Raw genomic sequence first — 18,839 nt, forward strand, 5'->3', positions numbered from 1 at the left:
TGTGGTTTAAAATGGAATTTATTGTGATTGTTTATCAAACTAACAACCCCTCCCTCACCCCAAAAACATAAAGGATGATTCATGCATGACATCACCATCACAAACCTTGTGATTTTAATCATGAGAGTAAATAACTTGGTGTGTCATAAGAAAAGTTATGAAAAAGTGACACTGCTGTCCCTACATTATTTTAAATATTTCTTTGCCATCTTGGGGTATTTGTTCATAGTCTCCTTTAAAATAAAATGTATTTATTAATTTTCAGTCACTGACTATGTATAAGGTAATATGACATGATAAGTAGCCAGTAGCCTTTAGCCTAGTCTTGTCATAAAGCCTATATTCATTTCTATATATTTATTTATTGGTTTGTTTGTTTAACGTTTGAACCAGTTAAAAGTCCTTGATGTTAGAAATTATGTTAGTTTTAAATTATGTTAGTTTTACATATAGTGGTTATATATAGTATAGAGTCATCATGACACAGGTAGGGAAATGTCCAGACAAGCCTGGTACTCTCACGTGCAACTATGACGTAATACGCTATGAACGTGCTTTAAAGAGCGAGCGCGCTCTGTTCAGAGACAAAGGATGAAGAGCGAGAGCTAGCGTTATATTTCGACCGTGGTACCGTTTAAAGTGGACGTTATGGACCTCACTTACAGCTTTACACTGTGGGCTTTTATTATTTATTTGGCTTTCGTCGCCTGTTCATCCACCGAAGGTAAAGCGACATGTTAGATTAATGTTACGGAGTCGCTGTTTAGATCTTCAACTGAGCCACACAGATAAACAGCCCTAACCTGACTGTATTTGCGTAGTTAGCGTTAGCTTGTTTGTTAAGTGCACGGTTTGATATGCTGAAAACTGTTGAAAAATTACGTTGAAAGGGAACAAAACTTGGAAAACATGATTCTCAAGCCAGTGTTGCTAATGATGACTAATTATTAGGTGATTCCCTAACTGACTCATAGAAGTAATCTGCCATATAGTTTTACTCTCGATTTAACATTTCACTGACCCTAACAGACAAAAACAATAACAACTGAAACCACCTGTGTCAGTTAGCATGTTTTTTTTAAAATCACTGGCAACAGTTCCAAATCATCAGTTTTTTAATGTTGATGTTGATGATGGGATTAGGAAAAGCTAGCTGGAAAATCTTTGTTACTATTCTTATTATTTAATATTATAGAAAGTATTGTATAATCTATATACAGCTGGGAAGACACATTTCAAAGTAATGTCAGTAAATTAATGTACTTTAAAGGTAATTTTTATGACTATTTACTACCAGATATGTGCTACAAAAAGTGACTCTTAAACTTAATAAACTGTACTTTACAGTTAAGATTTTCTCTCCTTTGTTTTTTTTTTTTTTTAGGTCAGTCTCAGATGATTGGTCCAAGTGGACAAATAATTGCTGCCCCAGGTGATGATATTATCTTACCATGCCACTTGGAACCTCAGCTTAATGTGCAGAGTTTGACCGTGGAGTGGTCGAAACCTGACCTCAAGCCCGACCCCTCAGACCGACTGAGTCGTGTCGGGTACGTGCACCTTTACCGAGGCAGACGTGAAGTCGTGGACATGAAGATCCCGTCATACATCGGGAGGACAGAGCTGTTCACGGACGGCCTGAAAAAGGGAAATATATCACTCAGGATCATCAATGTGACACTTGCAGATTCAGGGAGATACAGATGTTTCATCCCCAAGTTGAACAGCAAAGTGAAGGATTCAGTTGTTGAACTTGTTGTTGGTGAGTAAAACTTTTGCGTCTGTGAAACATTTAGCTATAGTACGCTGATGGCAGCAAGGCTCTGTGGTCAGCAGGTTCAGAGTAACACAGCCGATTCAGATTTGTTTTGTTCATGTTCAATGCTTCTTCGTGAATTCCCTATGAAATTTGGTAAAGACACTCATGTTTTCCTTAGCATAAATTGTAATTACTTTGAGGATCCCTTCATTTTTCATGTAGTGTCATCACCAGGTTGAATTTGTCCAAGACTGACAAATGGTTTGTTATGTATTTTTCTAGACCCAAACTACGGTCAGACCTGGACAACAGAGATGCCGCTGCAGACTCCAGATCCAAAGGAAGAGGGAGATGATACAAGTGAGAAAACCTTTCATCTTTTGCTATAAAAATGGAGCAGATGTATAAGTCACTGAATCACATTCTTGTTTTTGTTTCATTTCACTAACTTTATTTATGCTCCCTGTTTGCCTACTTGGCAGTTTGGCCCAGTCGGAGCCGTGTGATTCCAGCTGTGGTTTTGTCTGTTGCGCTGATTCTGGCTGTTGGTGGAATGGCTGTATATTTAATAAAACACAACCTTCGAAAAACACAAGGTAAGTCATGAAGACGCTACATAAATTGAGGCTCCTTGTATGAATCATAGTACATGTTTGCTGGGAGACATTTAGCAAATTATTAAACTTCCAGCCTTGACACTTCTCTGCAAATACAAAAACAATTAATTACCTCTTGTCATATGTGTAAGAAGTCCTGTCTATAGCTTCTTATCTCATAGAAAATTTTCCCACGGACAGAAGTAATTTATTGTAAGTGCTCTGCTTTATCAGAGTACTGAGAAACATTTCTCTGTGTGGGCAACTCTTCTGCAAGGTAAGAAGGTAAAGATGTTTAGGTTTTGAAAGTAGAGCCATTGAGAAAACCTCTAAGGTCTCCAACCTCGTTTGAATAGACAAACTTCGTAGCATTGCATCTGCAACATTGCAGATATAGGTGGGGGTTTGTGTAAGAGCAAAACTTAAAGAAGTCTTTCTCTTTTCTTTATTTAGAGCTCACAGAGAAATGCTAATACCCTACGGAAAATCTTTAAAAGTGGAACTGATGGATTCTGTTGTGAACAGATTTGATTTACATTTGGAAAGTGCAACCTTGAGGGGGGAAAAACAAACACTTTTCCTGATCATCTTGTCTACAAGCAAGGCGAGAGATTCAGTTGTTGAACTTGTTGTTGGTGAGTATTAAAAGTATTCAGATGTACAACTTAAGATCATTTTTATAAGTTAAATTTGCAACTGAAAGAATTTGTCACTTAATAATCCTCAGAACAGCCGTATGAAAATTTGTGTACTGTCACAAAATGGTACAGATTGATGACAACCTGTCACTATGCGTTCTTTTTTCCCTTGATATTGCATCTACATAAGCGATTAACCAGAAACAAAGCTGCATCCCAGAACTCAAAATACTGCAGATTCAGATGACATACCAAAAAAGTTGTCACAAACAAGACTTAAGAAACAGAACATTTTGTTGCTTGATGTGTAAATGTTTACAGCCTTTTCTGGGAGGCTGCACTAATTATTGAACTTCAGTTAATTCTTCATTTAGGTTCAGAAGCATGAAGCCGATCCAAATAACCTACTTTCAGTCTAGCTGCCTCGCTCCTGAAGAGAATGACTGTGGAAGTCTCCATGCTAGAATTTGACAAAGTCTCCATGCTGGAATGTGACAATGATCAGAATCCTTTTGAGAGGATGATGTAAGTCTGATGTAAATTCGAACCTTGACCTCAGCTGATGACCGTTTTCACACCGATGTAACTAGATAACATGTGAAATGAGTGATTGTCATGTGGACATATATTGGGCACTGTTAACAAAGTGGTTCTTAGTCAGTGTTAGTGTTTCAAAATCAACAGCACACTATAAAAAAACAACTAGGACAAGTTGTGGAAATGAATAAGGATCAGTTTATCTATTGTTCAACATGTGAAACAAATGGAAAAAATGTCAATTTTACTCTTAAATTTAAGAGTCTCTTCTACCCACTTCTATTTCTTTGTGTCGTTATGTTTGTACAAGATAAGAGGTGAAGTCTGAGTCATTTGCACAACTTTGCATTGGAGATTCAGTTAGTCAAATTAAAATGGAGAGTTGAATGTCAGGGCAAGTGCAGAGGTTTAAGGAGTATTATTAACGGTTTCTGTTTTGCCTCGTTGTCATGTACAGTGTACTAAACATATTCATCAGAGCAGCAGCAAAAACCTAAGTGTTTTCTTTATCCACAGCTCAGCTGAAGCTGGAAACTCTCTATCAGACTGAGAAGGAATCTAATACCAGTGGAAGAAGTCAACTTTTAGGGCAAATCCTAATAATATGCTGCACAGACTGAAATGTAATGTACCAGAACTGTAAATTCAGGCTCACAGTCGGTGACGGGGTAACTTTGGATCGGCTGCCGCCTTTTGTAATAAAGCTGAAGATGCAGATGTTTGTGGCAGCTTCACTCAAACTTTACCTCATCAGTCATGAAAGATGAAACTACGTCACCTGACCGCAAAGTGACCTTTCAGAAGATCAACAGCTTTTGGCTTGTCTCTTCAGGGGTCTCCACAGTGAAATGTGATCCACTCGTTGAGGTTTTTTTTGTTTTGTCTTGTTTTTTCCTGCCGCAACCATCCCATTTTATCTGTGCCCAGGATCAGCACCAAGGTGGTCCTTGTTTTTTGGGTTGGGGGGGCGGCACGGCTGGTGGAGTGGGGTTCAAACCCGCAGCCTTCTGCACCCCAACCCAATGCTCTACCACTGATCCACCAGTCCCCCTTGAGCACAAAGTGAACTTTGATTGAGCAAAAAGATGTAAAGGTATTGGTTTCATGGACCTGTTCTCTTTGGAGAATCATTTCAAGTTCCAAGTTTTGTGTTGAACTAAATGTGACAATCACAGACTTTTTCTTGTGCTATTTATTCTTTAGGACTTTGTAGACAAAATCCGAAAACTGCACTAAAATAAAGTGGGTCAATCAGTTTGACAAGGCTTACAGGTTATGTTTAGCCTTTTAACCACTCAGCTCAACAGCTGAGTATACACAAAAGAACATGTGAAACAATGCAAACAAGCCTTACAAAACATGCATACGGGTGGAAACAGTTTCTCTAATGTACAGTAGTTGCTCCTGTATATGAAGTGAATCCAGGGAGTACAAGTCAGAAAATCAATAATGTGTTCTAATTGCAGTGTGTTATCAGTGGGCTTTGGTTGTATTCTCTGTCCTCTACAAAGTCAACATCTGCATCTCCTCTCTGTGAGATTGTATCTCAAGTGATGATCAAGTTCCTGCTAATCAAATACATTTTTGAAATGTCCCTCAGCAACAGGCATTAGTGCTGCTTTTCTGACCTCAGTCTGTTATTGCTGTTAGTGTTATTTGGTTAAATGTCACTTCTTGTATCCGACAAAGTATTATGTATCTCTTGAAAGGTTTCTACAACTGTTGACATTAAAAATGTCATATGTCGTGTTAGCGCATAAATAAAAAGTGAAAATGTGTTTTCAAGAATAGAAAAGTATCTCATTTACGTTTCTCATTTACATTTGTTGCTCTGCTTCCAAATTAGGGTCAGATGCATCTTGTTTGCTTAAATTTGTCATGAGATTTGTCTAGAACCTTTGTGAAGTTCTAATTTTTACTACATAAACTTTGAAGGACAAGGTGTTAGTTTTGATCTATAGAAGCCATGTGAATTTTGACAAATTATGTCATTATGTCAAGAAAACTGGCCTTTCTGTCCTTCATTACAAAAGAGATACAGAAAACAGACATAGAGGAACATGAATAATTTATTAAAAATGTCAATACAAACATTACTGTTTTTAAACGGACATTAATAAACATGGAACATGAAACTGGAACGTCTGGACTCTGCGCTCTGTAAAAACGTGTTATTTCTACAGACATTCCAGTGGATTTTAGCTGCAGTTTAAAAATAAACACTCCCCAGATTATGAGAAGTGGCAGTGGTGAGAACAAAGGGTTCACAATTTTTGTGTAAAGTTTGCATGTTTCTACCAGTGCACGTGGTTTATGTTTTTTCCGCATTGAACTAACTAATAAAGGTTGAGACAAAGACTGTGCAGAAATTCAACACCATAGACAGAATACTATATAACAAATTACATAAATGTACAATTTTACAGGCTTTTCTGTTTTCTGAGTACTGAATTGCTTTTGATTTACTGTCTGTCACATAATTAAAAAAGTTTCACAATTTTCAAAGGTTCTGAAGCCCTTTAGGAAACCGAAGAATAAAATATAGATTTTATCTTCACAAAGATCAGAACATTCAATTAAATATAACACGAGTTGTGTTGTTAGAGATGTCCATTACCTAATAAATAAAACTAATAGGGTTTTGCATCCGTCGCCAGGCAACAATTTGCCATGACGTAAGTTCTAGTAGTTTCTATGTCGTTTCTCCATCTTGGCAACAGCCGGCGGCAGCATGTTTATAAGCGGAGTGCGGGGGAGGAACTAATTCATTCGTTCAGTGATTCCGCAACAGAAGAAGGATCGCTGCTAAACAGTTGATGAGCATTTTAATGACTTGGGGTTTGCTTTTAACTTTTTCCTTCCCCTTGACTTTTCTCTTCTGGACGCCCGTTGAAGGTAAACGTTTAATGTTACGTTAACGTAGACTGCTACTGTTAAAACTAACCTATTTAACGTTACTAATGGGACTGTTAACTGTTTAATTTTACCGATTTGCTTAAGTCATTCATTATATCTAATACGCTATTTGTTATCTACACTAATCTAGCTGTTTTTCTATTTTATATTTGTACCGGGCTACATTGACCCAGCGTTAATAGACTGTGTACCCATGAAGTTTAACGCTAACGTTAGCCCAATAAGCTAACCACCTGCGGTTAAACCGTAACCGTACGATTCAGCGTTAACGTTACTAGTTACGACGTTAACTGGTGACAGTTGTGCTTTTTATAGTTTATTAATACCGCTTGGTTATTTTTTTTTTTTACTACGTTGGTAAAACGTGTGTAGACCGTCTGTCTGAGTCATCTAAATGTTTTGTATGTTTACGAAAGCTGTGACTCATAGTACGTTCAATTTTCGTCGCAGTGACTAAACACACTTACTAAAACCAGTTCTAGGTTGTTAACTTCAGGCACGGTCCGGGTGTAACTACTTTTCATTCTCTAAGAGACGCTACGTAACAAGCGGGACACCGGCACGGGCAAATGGAGCGCACCTAGTCTTATGTAACGTCATAGAATAATTCTACACCCAGTATACTGGTAGTTTGTCTCAGACATTTAAAAAGCCATGTAAAGGAAAAAAAATTTTTTTTACCCTGATGTTCCAAGTTTAAAGTATTTTTTTTTTTTCCAAATAATACAATAGGAAATACGTATTTTCTTATGTATACAGATGAAATGTCTTAATTTATTATCTGGAGTCTTTGCTACATATGCTACAATAGTGGTATTTTGTTGTTGAATTACGAAATAAATTACGTTTTTAAAGGGGGGGGAACGTGATGTAAACTATTACTGCGGATTGCAGACATTGTGTTAAACTTTTGGTGAAAGAAAACAAAAAAGAACTATTTACTGTCAATATATTGACAAGACAATGAATCCAGAACTTGCTGGTGGATAATAAAAATGGTGGATGCAGCCCTAAACTGAAAAGGTTTCATTATGTTTGAGTATGAGTACTGTTTTTAACCAATTATACTTTATATTCCAATTATAAGTATTTTAACAAATTATAAACTGTATCTGTTTTCAACATCCATCAAATCAGATTCTGTACTTAGTTTATTTCCTTCCATTTTCCAGGTCAGTCTCACATGATTGGTTCACTTCAGCCAATCATAGTTGCCCCAGGTGATGATATTATCTTACCATGCCACTTGGAACCTCAGCTTAATGTGCAGAGTTTGACCGTGGAGTGGTCGAAACCTGACCTCAAGCCCGACCCCTCAGACCGACTGAGTCGTGTCGGGTACGTGCACCTTTACCGAGGCAGACGTGAAGTTGTGGACATGAAGATCCCGTCATACATCGGGAGGACAGAGCTGTTCACGGATGGCCTGAAAAAGGGAAATATATCACTCAGGATCATCAATGTGACACTTGCAGATTCAGGGAGATACAGATGTTTCATCCCCAAGTTGAACAGCAAAGTGAAGGATTCAGTTGTTGAACTTGTTGTTGGTGAGTAAAACTTTTGCATCTGTGAAACATTTAGCTATAGTACGCTGATGGCAGCAAGGCTCTGTGGTCAGCAGTTTCAGAGTAACACAGCCGATTCAGATTTGTTTTGTTCATGTTCTATGCTTCTTCGTGAATTCCCTATGAAATTTGGTAAAGACACTCATGTTTTCCTTAGCATAAATTGTAATTACTTTGAGGATCCCTTCATTTTTCATGTAGTGTCATCACCAGGTTGAATTTGACTGATAAATGGTTTGTTATTATGTATTTTTTTCATGTATTTTTCTAGACCCAAACTACGGTCAGACCTGGACAACAGAGATGCCGCTGCAGACTCCAGATCCAAAGGAAGAGAGAGATGATACAGGTGAGAAAACCTTTCATCTTTTGCTATAAAAATGGAGCAGATGTATAAGTCACTGAATCACATTCTTGTTTTTGTTTCATTTCACTAACTTTATTTATGCTCCCTGTTTGCCTACCTGGCAGTTTGGCCCAGTCGGAGCCGTGTGATTCCAGCTGTGGTTTTGTCTGTTGCGCTGATTCTGGCTGTTGGTGGAATGGCTGTATATTTAATAAAACACAACCTTCAAAAAACACGAGGTAAGTCATGAAGACGCTACATAAATTGTTGCTCCTTGTATGAATCATAGTACCTGTTTGCTGGGAGACATTTGGCAAATTATTAAACTTCCAGACCTGACACTTTTGCAAATACAAAAACAATTAATTACCTCTTGTCATATGGTGTAAGAAGTCCTGTCTATAGCTTCTTATCTCATAGAAAAGTTTCCCACGGGCAGAAGTAATTTATTGTAAGTGCTCTGCTTTATCAGAGTACTGAGAAATATTTCTGTGTGGGCAACTCTTCTGCAAGGTAAGAAGGTAAAGATGTTTAGCTTTAGAAAGTAGAGCCATAGAGAAAACCTCTAAGATCTCCAACCTTGTTTGAATAGACAAACTTTGCAGCATTGCATCTGCAACATTGCAGATATAGGTGGGGGTTTGTGTAAGAGCAAAAATTAAAGAACTCTTTCTCTTTTCTTTATTTAGAGCTCTTGGGGAAATGTTAATACCCTGGGGAAAATCTTTAAAAGTGGAACTAATGGATTCTGTTGCGAATTATTAGGAAATGTTTTTATTTAATTCCTGTGGAAAGACCTATACCTCGAACAACCAAAGAAGACAGCAAGTGGATTTCTCTGGACTTCAGATCTGCAATGGACAGAAACGAATCTCTCACCTTCTCTGTTTGTCAGAAACTTGTTCTTTAATGTGGGAACGCTTGAAGGAAATGAGGGAAAACGGAAGTAACAAACACAAATTTAAGTCGGTCCAAGTCACACACTGTATGTACACGACAACACCATTGTAATTGAAATTGAAAAGAGCTTCCAGACAGTGTCAAGTTTAGCCAAAATGAACAGCCTGCTCTCTGTAGCAGCTGTCTACAGAATGGTTTAGAGCAGAGCACGTTATGGACAACAGCTCACTCTGTCTCAACGAACTGTTGGTCAAACAGCGAAGTAGTTCCAGCAAGAGGCGTCTTCAGTTCTGCTGCGACAAAGGACGGTACTGGGGGTCATTCCTGCCAAAAGCCAAAAGTCTGTACAATGATTCTCTGTTTTGTCAGGAGACAAACACTGCATTACCACTGCATCGCAACATGTATCCTCTGTTTCTGAATATGCAATAGACTATTCAGCATAAATTAAGGCACTTTCAATGGAAAATACGGGAACATATCTCTGACTTTTTAAGATTGTTAAATGTGTAGAAGTGTAAGGAACATGCTAGACAAAACATATTAAACCTTGAAGCAGCAAAAACTACGATTTTCGTTATAAACACACGAAGGAATGTAATTCCAGTGGATGAAGTCAACTTTAAAGGCAAATCCTAATAATATGATGCACAAACTAAGAAGTAATATGCAGGCTCAGCTACAGCCTTTTGTACTAAAGATGAAGATGCAGATGTTTGTGGCAGCTCCACTCAATACATTGCTAAAAACAGATGTTAAGGTTTTGGTTTTATGCACCTGTTCTCTTGTCTGAAGGAAAATTTCAAGTTCCAAGTTTTTAGGTAACAGTGTTACAGCAGTTAAGTTCTGTTAAGTATTGTATTAATTTCTGTTGGTTTCATAAATGACTTGAGGTCAACCCTCCCTTTTTCAGATGACACCCTGGTGCGGTGTGTAAAATATGGAAGTTCATTTGCAAATTTACATTTGCAAATTTGAAGCTTAAACTACTAATACTCTCTTAACATCAATGGTAAAATATTTTAGAGCGGTGCATCAATACCAAATTATAGTCATGTTTTATTACATGGCTCTAATTTTGTAATGCTCCAATTGAAGTTTACATGACTTAGAACACAAAGCTACCAGATGTAGATCGCTCTTGTACTTGCACTGAATAAAAATGTCACATATAGAAATTAATAACATTACTGTATTTTTATACCAGTTATATTTTGTTTTAGGAATTTAGTGGGTATATTACAGCGAAGATAGCTAATAATTTCAAAACGTTTACACTTTTTTACGTTAAAGATCACTTACACTAAATGAAGAATGTTTTATTTATTATACACTCAGTGTGTTGTATTTATGAAGCCAGCGTCTGCAGTGCCTGTCTGGGATTGTATCTCAAGTAATTATCAAATTCCTGCTGACGGGCACTGCTGTTGCTTTTCTAACCTGAATCTTGCTACTACTGTTCCGTTAATGTACCTTTTACATTTTTTTTTTTTTTTTTTTAATCCTTGTGTAACATGGAAATTTCCCCACTGTGGGATGATTAAAGGTTTGTCTTAATGTGCAAAGTACTATGTATCTAAATTGTTTGTATAATTTGTGTATATATAACTTGAATAAAACTAATGTTCGAATGTGTTGCTTCCACAGCCTATAGTTCCACGAGCAGATAAACTTGTAAATGCATATCAATACATTAATAAACATGCTGTTTACATTATACTGTTTAAAAAAATTATTCAGGTTTATTTGTACATGTAGGCAGGTACAGGACCATCAGGCACCTGAAAGTGTTAGCAGAGCAAGTCAGCTGGAGCCATACTTATACGTTGCACTGTTTTATTTCTTTAAGAACAAACTTGCTTCTTCATTGTTCACCCCCTGACTTGTTTTTTATGTAGCACATGCTGGACAAGGCCTCACAGCCGTGAACCAGTTGCGGAGCAGTAACCCCAAAAACAAAGAGGGCTTCACTGAGGCCACTGTACTTTACTGTATAAAGTATTTAGAAGTAATACCTTTAGTATTCAAAATCCCAATATGAAAGCTAATCATTTTGGCAATGCATAGATACTAATAAATGATCATTTGTTAAAGTTTTTCAGGGTGTAGGTGATACACCCCAAGGTGATTGAAGATAAGGAGGGAAATGTGTTGACAGGTGCCAGGAGTGTGATGGTAAGATGGAAGGAGAACTTTGAAGAGTTGATGAATAAGGATGAAAGGGAACGAAGAGTAGAAGAGGTGACTGGTGTGGAGCAGGAAGTAGCAAAGATTAGTAAGAGTGAAGTGAGGAGGACGTTGAAGAGGATGAAGAGCGGAAAGGCAGTTGGTCCTGATGACATACCTGTGGAGGTATGGAAGTGTCTAGGAGAGGTGGCAGTAGAGTTTCTGACTAGTTTGTTTAACAAGATCTTGGAGAGTGAGAGGATGCTGAGGACTGGAGGAGAAGTGTACTGGTGCCCATTTTTAAGAACAAGGGAGATGTGCAGAGCTGTGGCAACTACAGAGGAATAAAGCTGATAAGCCAAACAATGAAGTAGTGGAAAGAGTAGTGGAAGCTCGGCTAAGTGCAGAAGTGAACATTTGTGAGGAGCAATATGGTTTCATGCCTAGAAAGAGTACAAGAGATGCAGTATTTGCTTTGAGGATGCTGATGGAGAAGTACAGAGAAGGTCATAGGGAGCTGCATTGTGTCTTCGTAGATTTAGAGAAAGTGTATGACAGGGTGCCGAGAGAGGAGCTGTGGTATTGTATGAGGACGTCTGAAGTGGCAGAGAAGTATGTTAGAGTGGTGCAGGACATGTATGAGAGCTGTAAGACAGTGGTGACGTGCTGTAGGTGTGACAGAGGAGTTCAAGGTGGAGGTGGGTCTGCATCAAGGATCAGCTCTGAGCCCCTTCTTGTTTGCTCTGGTGATGGACAGACTGACAGATGAGGTTAGACAAGAATCTCCATGGACTATGATGTTTGCAGTTGACATTGTGATTTGTAGTGAGAGCAGGGAGCAGGTGGAGGAAAATCTAGAGAAGTGGAGGTCTGCTCTGGAAAACAGAGGAATGAAGGTTAGCCATAGGTCAAGAGGAAGACCAGGACATTTATGGATTTAGTGAGACTGGACATGAAGTTAGTTGGTGTGAGAGAAGAGGGTTAGATGGAGGCACATGATTCGCTGTGGCGACCCCTAAAAGAGAACAGCCCAAAGGAAAAGAAGAAAAAGAAAGGTGATGGACCCTGCAACATTTTTGTAAACACAAAAACTGTTTCACAGATGTTTTAGGGGCGGTGAAACTAATAAAAACAAAACCTGCCAACAATATTTACACATTAATCAGACATGAAAATTAGTTTGTAATACAGTACAGTACCCACTGAGTGCATTGATGGTTCCTCAAGCTCAGCTCTTTCTATTAGAAATATAAAAGCATGGATATGGTGCCAAGTCTCAGATGTACTTTGAGCAAAATTCAACATTTGGGTTTATTAAAAAATAAAATCTGGTAGATAAAGAAAAGCTAGAAAATGAAGAGTTTATGTAGACATGGACAATGTTATGTGGATGACGATAATTTCATGGTTGGGAAAAACCTCTTCGCAGCTGCACAGACATGATTGCATGAGTAGGACCTATGAAAATTTAGCACAAGAAGTAAATCCCCAGTGATCCTCAAACAGAAGCATAGAGCTAAATACAACGACATGCATTTCACTACATTTCATCACTTATCTAATTTTAAATGTAATCCAATGAGTCACAGTACTTGTAGGGGCATGTTACTGTTGGAGCTGGGTTACAGGTTATCCCCTGTTGAATACTGGGTTCTCCCCACAATTTCTGTGTATGATGGTGCTTTCAGTTTTATATGTGAAAATAATAATTATATATATATATATATATATATATATATATATATATATATATATATATATATATATATATATATATATATATATATATATATATATATATATATATATATATATATATACAAAGCGTGTTATTACTATGGATTTCTGAAATATTTTAGCTGCAGTTTAAAATTAACAATACAATGTTACAATATGATGAGGCGTGGGAGCAGTAAAAGGTTTGTTGTTGTTTGTTGTTACATAATCGAATGCGTCGTTACGCATGGTCTCGTGATCTTGTTTGTCTTTTCTTTTTGTTACCATAGCAACAACAACGAACCCTGGTTAAAAGCGGCCCACAGGGGGAGTTAACTCATTCATTCATTCGGTTGAGTGACTCCACAGAAGAAGAATCGCTGAGCTCGGCGTTGTTGACGTCACATCCGCTTTGATTTCTTCCGTTCCATAAACACTGATCAAAAGAATGAGGCTAGTAGTTCCTCTTGTCGAATGGAAACTAGCTTCACCCGACCCAACCCGGAGCCCGATTTAACCAAACTAGAACTGGTATGTGAACTATTCAGCAGACAGTTACAGCATAACGTCATAAACGGTGACAAACCTTTTTTATGTTTAATTCTTTGGAAGAACCACGTCCCTAAGGGCTGTTCCGAGGTCTGTTTTCAAATTTCCTGTGCATTAAGGGATTTAAAATGTTGAAGGGAAGACAAAGGTGGAAATCTATATATGATTGACAATAACAGTTTGGAAATAAAAATACAATTGACATTCGATTTTCGATAATAGCTTGCTACAACATTTTCCAAAATTGTATTCTTTAAAGTTGACATGTAACTTTTCATCCACAAAGACATTTTATTTTATTGCTTTATCTGATTGCTATGTCTTTATTCCAGCCATTTGGGCAAAATGTACGGTTTTTCCACTACTGTTTTGAGTAGATATGTATACACATATCTTTATATAATGTGTATTCAGGTTACTCCTTCATACATACGTAGCTACCTAACATATAATATATAGTACATGTTGCTGTTATTTGGGATTTAAAGAACTTTAATCATATATTTTGCTTTGTTACAGCTGCTTTGCTCATGAAGAAAGATAAAAGGAAACAACCAAGCAAAGACTATTATTGAAGAATATTATTAAATTTGGGAAAAGTTGGGAAACCTTACACAATTCGCACTAATATTTTATTTTGTTTATCAGCAAATGCCTACTGTACGAAATGTAAACCCAGGGATGTTTCCTCAAATAACAATAGATATATAAAAAATAAGCAGTTTTTTGATGTGCAGTGTCTGCAGATTAAGATAAACACCTGGAGTAAATTTAAAATAGTTATAGTATTGATAATATAAATACACTAATTAAAATGACCTTTGTGATAACTAAATGATTTGCAAAACAGATTTGGTTACCTAAAGCCCTAGTTCCAAAACTGTACAATTATTTAGAAATTAAACATTGGTTAACATTGATTAAAAAGATGGTATTGATGCTTCTCATAAGTTTTCAGCATACATCAAATCAGATTCTTGACTTAAGTTACTTCTCTTAATCTTCCAGCTCAGTCTCCGCTGATTGGCTCCATTCAGCCAATTATTTCTGCCCCAGGTGATGATGTCATTCTGCCATGTCACTTGGAACCTCATCTTAACGTGCAGGGTCTGACTGTGGAGTTGTCCAAGCCCGACTCCTCAGACCTATTGAGTCGTGTCAGATACATGCACGTGTACCGGGACGGGGGTGAAGTCATGGACACAAAGTTCCCTGCGTACATCAGGAGGATGCAGGTGTTCACAAGCAACCTGAAAAATGGAAATACAGTATGTCCCTCAGGATCATCAATGTGACATTTGAAGATTCTGGGAGATATAGATGTTTCATCCCCAAGTTGAGGAGCAACGTGAAGTATTCATTTGTTGAACTTGTTGTTGGTGAGTTAAAGTGTTCAGATGTCTATGGTTCATACTGTGGTAAAGATGGTCCTGCTCCCCTCAGCATATGTTGTAATCACTTTGATGATCCCTTCATTTTCATGTAGCACCATTACCAGGTCAAATTTGTCCAATACTGACAAATAGTTTGTCAGTATTGTCACTACTCATGACACACTGGCAAAACGGGCATTACCATTTACCTCATGTTAGCATTTAGTGCCCATTTTGATGAACATTGGGACCTGTGATAAACTGTTGTTGCTGTTTTGTGCTACGCTGGTGTATAGTCATTACCAATTTTATTTTTCTAGACCCAAACTACGGTCAGACCTGGACAACAGAGATGCCGCTGCAGACTCCAGATCCAAAGGAAGAGAGAGATGATACAAGTGAGAAAACCTTTCATCTTTTGCTATAAAAATGCAGCAGATGTATAAGTCACTGAATCACATTCTTGTATTTGTTTCATTTCACTAACTTTGTTTATGCTCCCTGTTTGCCTACTTGGCAGTTTGGCCCAGAAGGAGCCGTGTGATTCCAGCTGTGGTTTTGTCTGTTGCGCTGATTCTGGCTGTTGGTGGAATGGCTGTATATTTAATGAAACACAACCTTCAAAAACACGAGGTAAGTCATGAAGACGCTACATAAATTGTTGCTCCCTGTATGAACCATAGTACATGTTTGCTGGGAGACATTTAGCAAATTATTAAACTTCCAGACCTGACAATTCTCTGCAAATACAAAAATAATTAATTACCTCTTGTCATATGTGTAAGAAGTCCTGTCTATAGCTTCTTATCTCATAGAAAAGTTTCCCACAGACAGAAGTAATTTATTGTAAGTGCTCTGCTTTATCAGAGTACTGAGAAATATTTCTGTGTGGGCAACTCTTCTGCAAGGTAAGAAGGTAAAGATGTTTAGGTTTTGAAAGTAGAGCCATTGAGAAAACCTCTAAGGTCTCCAACCTCATTTGAATAGACAAACTTTGCAGCATTGCATCTGCAACATTGCAGATATAGGTGGGGGGTTTGTGTAAGAGCAAAAATTAAAGAACTCTTTCTCTTTTCTTTATTTACAGTTCCTGGGGAAAATCTTTAAAGTAAAACTGATGGATTCTGTTGCTAAACAGATTTGATTTATATTTGGAAAGTGCAACCTTGAGGGTGGGGGAAAAAAAAAAAACTTTTCCTGATCTCTGAATCTTGTCTACTTTAAAGTTTTCATGACCAGCAGCAGGATCACTTCACATCAGCACTTTTTATTTATTTAGAAATTGTTTTTATTTATTTCCTGTGGAAAGACATATACCTCGAACAACCAAAGAAGACAGCAAATGGATTTCTCTGGACTTCAGATCTGCAATGGACAGAAACACATCTCTCACCTTCTTTAGTTGTCATAAACTTGTTCTTCAATGTGAGAAAGCTTGAAGGAAATGAGGGAAAACAGAATTAACAAACACAAATTTACTCGTACTGAGGAAAGTCAGTCAACACTGTATGTACACCACAACACGTCCTCATCCACTTTACTCGATGCCTCTTTGACCATTGATGTCACAGCTGTGTGACCTGTTACCTGTAGCTTGTAATTGTATTTTAAACTAGTTGAAAATTCTTCAAACATGAGCCTCTGAACATATCACGTGTCTGAAAAAACACATCTTTTTTGTCTGTGTGTGTGTGATCAGTGTGAAATTCTGATTCACATGTGGTAAGTCGTGTTATTTCGTAAGAACTGTGCAATCCGTCCCATGGACCCAAACTTGATATAGTTTGCACAGATTTATTTTTTTATTTGTTTAAATCTCAGTTTGAAATAGAACAGGGTGGTGACGTTTTGTGGTTGTTTCAGTTGGTATAATAACTGAATTGAGGTCGTCCCTCCTTTAATATTGGGAGCAGTTGCTCAGTATGAGCCCACAGACATATTTCAATGAGGCCACACCTCACAAATCTATATCAATACCAAGTTGAAAATACAGATATTTGTCACCTTTAAATCAGGGCTGAGGTTAAACCCATTTTGTTCTGCTTGGTGTTTGAACATCAAACAAGTACATTTGTATGTACTTTAATAGTTTACATGTTTTATCTTTTTATTAATTCAGAAATTATTTTACTGTCTTACTGTATTGAACTTTTTTATTTTGATTGCATAGAAATATTTAATTGTCTCATTGTATGATATGAAAAAGTATTTAATTTGTCAGGGAATAAAGATGAAAACTGTGTTGTTCCTGGTGAACAAAAATATTAAAACTTAGGTTAAGTTTTTTACAATGACTTAAGTGTGGTAAACATTTCTTTAGAAAACGAGTCGTGTGGCCCCCTCTAGTGTTAAAATCTTTCATTTCATCCAAATTTGTGCTTTTCTTTTTTACCTTTGTTAAGATCCTATGTAAACGTACTAATACCAAACCGTGGAAATACTCTATCACAAGTAAGTAAACAGGAAAATATACTTCATCTGTTCACAGTAAAGTTATTGAGTGCAGAAAAATCCCATGCGACTAATAAAGGACTTCTCAGTACATGTGCTTAAAAGTGTGAAAAATATTTTACAATTTAACACTTGTACACAGGAGCACAAGTCATTTATTAAGGATTAATTTGGTGATTATCTTCAGCAAATCCTCACATTTCAGAAGCTGTAGCTACAAAATATTTTCACGTGAATAATTTACTTATAAAATAATCTAAGTAGTTTCAAATTAAATTTCTTTATAGATTTCTCTGTATTCACTGTTGATTAAAAAAGCTGCATCACATTGTGTAAAAGCTCCATTTAATGTATTCAAAGTACATTTAAATTTGTTGCACATCTGCCACTTCAGACACTCCTTCAGCTTCCAGACAAAATGTACCAACAGTGTGAGAAATTTATTGTTGTTGCTCAAAAATGTCAAATGATAAAATGTATAAAATATAAAAGGGGAAAAATACTTGGTAAAGTTTGTGCTTACAATCAGTTATTTTAATGTAGAGGCTGTTTATTTACATCTCTGGACTAAATCATACACAGATGTTGTGTTTTTCTGGAAGTGGCAGCATGCTGAAATACACCGAGCTCATTTTGTCCACTACACACAATTCTCACAAGCAGCAGAAAACCTCAGATTACTTCTTTTGAAACGACACAATTTAAAAAACCTATTTTGTCACCATGAGGCACACGCATTCTACTTCTACATTTTGAAAACAGGTAATCTCACCTGTTGCCTATTGATTGTGTTTATGCCTGATTGTTGAGCTGAGTGTGGACATAGCTGGTTCTTAAGAATGGCAAAGAAGTGATACCCTATCAAACTTGGTTTTGCCAAAATTGTGATTATATTTGTGCAGAGCTGAGCTGAAGTTTTGTGTCAAGTTTCACTCACTTTGTTATTTAGGCAGTTGTTAAACCAAGCGTGCAAACACAAAACGACAAAAGCGTTTGCTGAATGTACTATTTAATTCAATTCAACTTTATTTATATAGCACCAATTCACAACCAAGTAATCTCAAAGCACTTTACATAACAAAGTCAATATACAGACACATAGAGGAAAACTTGTACCTACTGTATTCACAGTCTATTAAGTATAAAACTTTGTGCTTTACAATGTGGCTTCACATTTCCTCATTCACACACCATCACACACATCAGTTCTGGTTTAACAGGTGACGTGAGCCACTGTAGACAAGACACTGAACCCCAGCGTAGTTGCTCCCGCTGAGTGTAGGCTCCCACGTCTGTGTGCGAGTGTGTGTGGGGGTTTGTGAGT

The 18,839-nt window shown here is 37.2% G+C and overlaps 2 protein-coding genes across 4 annotated transcripts; both read left to right on the plus strand.

Moving 5' to 3' along the window:
• The first annotated feature begins 598 nt into the window (after positions 1–598).
• LOC137137719 (myelin-oligodendrocyte glycoprotein-like) lies at positions 599–17,619 on the plus strand. 3 transcript variants are annotated; one of them, XR_010915768.1, is made up of 7 exons: positions 599–724; positions 1,385–1,762; positions 2,042–2,119; positions 2,242–2,355; positions 2,881–2,990; positions 3,368–3,518; positions 4,047–5,308. XR_010915768.1 is itself a non-coding variant. In XM_067524350.1 (5 exons), exons 1-5 carry the CDS (start codon positions 649–651, stop codon positions 2,826–2,828), a joined length of 666 nt encoding a protein of 221 aa, XP_067380451.1. In that variant the 5' UTR covers positions 599–648; the 3' UTR covers positions 2,829–2,963. The 3 variants fall into 3 exon arrangements, 1 of the variants encoding a protein (XP_067380451.1); XR_010915767.1 differs by lacking the exons at positions 3,368–3,518; positions 4,047–5,308 and adding an exon at positions 16,152–17,619; XM_067524350.1 differs by lacking the exons at positions 3,368–3,518; positions 4,047–5,308 and having other exon boundaries at positions 2,809–2,963.
• Positions 6,269–10,977, plus strand: LOC137137720 (myelin-oligodendrocyte glycoprotein-like). Its single transcript, XM_067524351.1, has 5 exons — positions 6,269–6,425; positions 7,619–7,996; positions 8,286–8,363; positions 8,486–8,599; positions 9,050–10,977. Exons 1-5 carry the CDS (start codon positions 6,347–6,349, stop codon positions 9,067–9,069), a joined length of 669 nt encoding a protein of 222 aa, XP_067380452.1. The 5' UTR covers positions 6,269–6,346; the 3' UTR covers positions 9,070–10,977.
• Positions 17,620–18,839: the final 1,220 nt, after the last annotated feature.

Source organism: Channa argus, chromosome 12 (genome assembly GCF_033026475.1).
Source record: "Channa argus isolate prfri chromosome 12, Channa argus male v1.0, whole genome shotgun sequence".
Taxonomy (NCBI): Eukaryota; Metazoa; Chordata; class Actinopteri; order Anabantiformes; family Channidae; genus Channa; species Channa argus.

What these genes read in the sequence shown, in the direction of transcription:
- LOC137137719 (XM_067524350.1), top strand. Translation starts at nt 649, where the DNA reads ATGGACCTCACTTACAGCTTTACACTGTGGGCTTTTATTATTTATTTG. An exon ending in GGAAGAGGGAGATGATACAA is followed by an intron (nt 2,120 to 2,241) that starts GTGAGAAAACCT and finishes CCTACTTGGCAG; the next exon opens with TTTGGCCCAGTCGGAGCCGT. An exon ending in CAACCTTCGAAAAACACAAG is followed by an intron (nt 2,356 to 2,808) that starts GTAAGTCATGAA and finishes TTCTTTATTTAG; the next exon opens with AGCTCACAGAGAAATGCTAA.
- LOC137137720 (XM_067524351.1), top strand. Translation starts at nt 6,347, where the DNA reads ATGAGCATTTTAATGACTTGGGGTTTGCTTTTAACTTTTTCCTTCCCC. An exon ending in AGTTGTTGAACTTGTTGTTG is followed by an intron (nt 7,997 to 8,285) that starts GTGAGTAAAACT and finishes GTATTTTTCTAG; the next exon opens with ACCCAAACTACGGTCAGACC. An exon ending in GGAAGAGAGAGATGATACAG is followed by an intron (nt 8,364 to 8,485) that starts GTGAGAAAACCT and finishes CCTACCTGGCAG; the next exon opens with TTTGGCCCAGTCGGAGCCGT.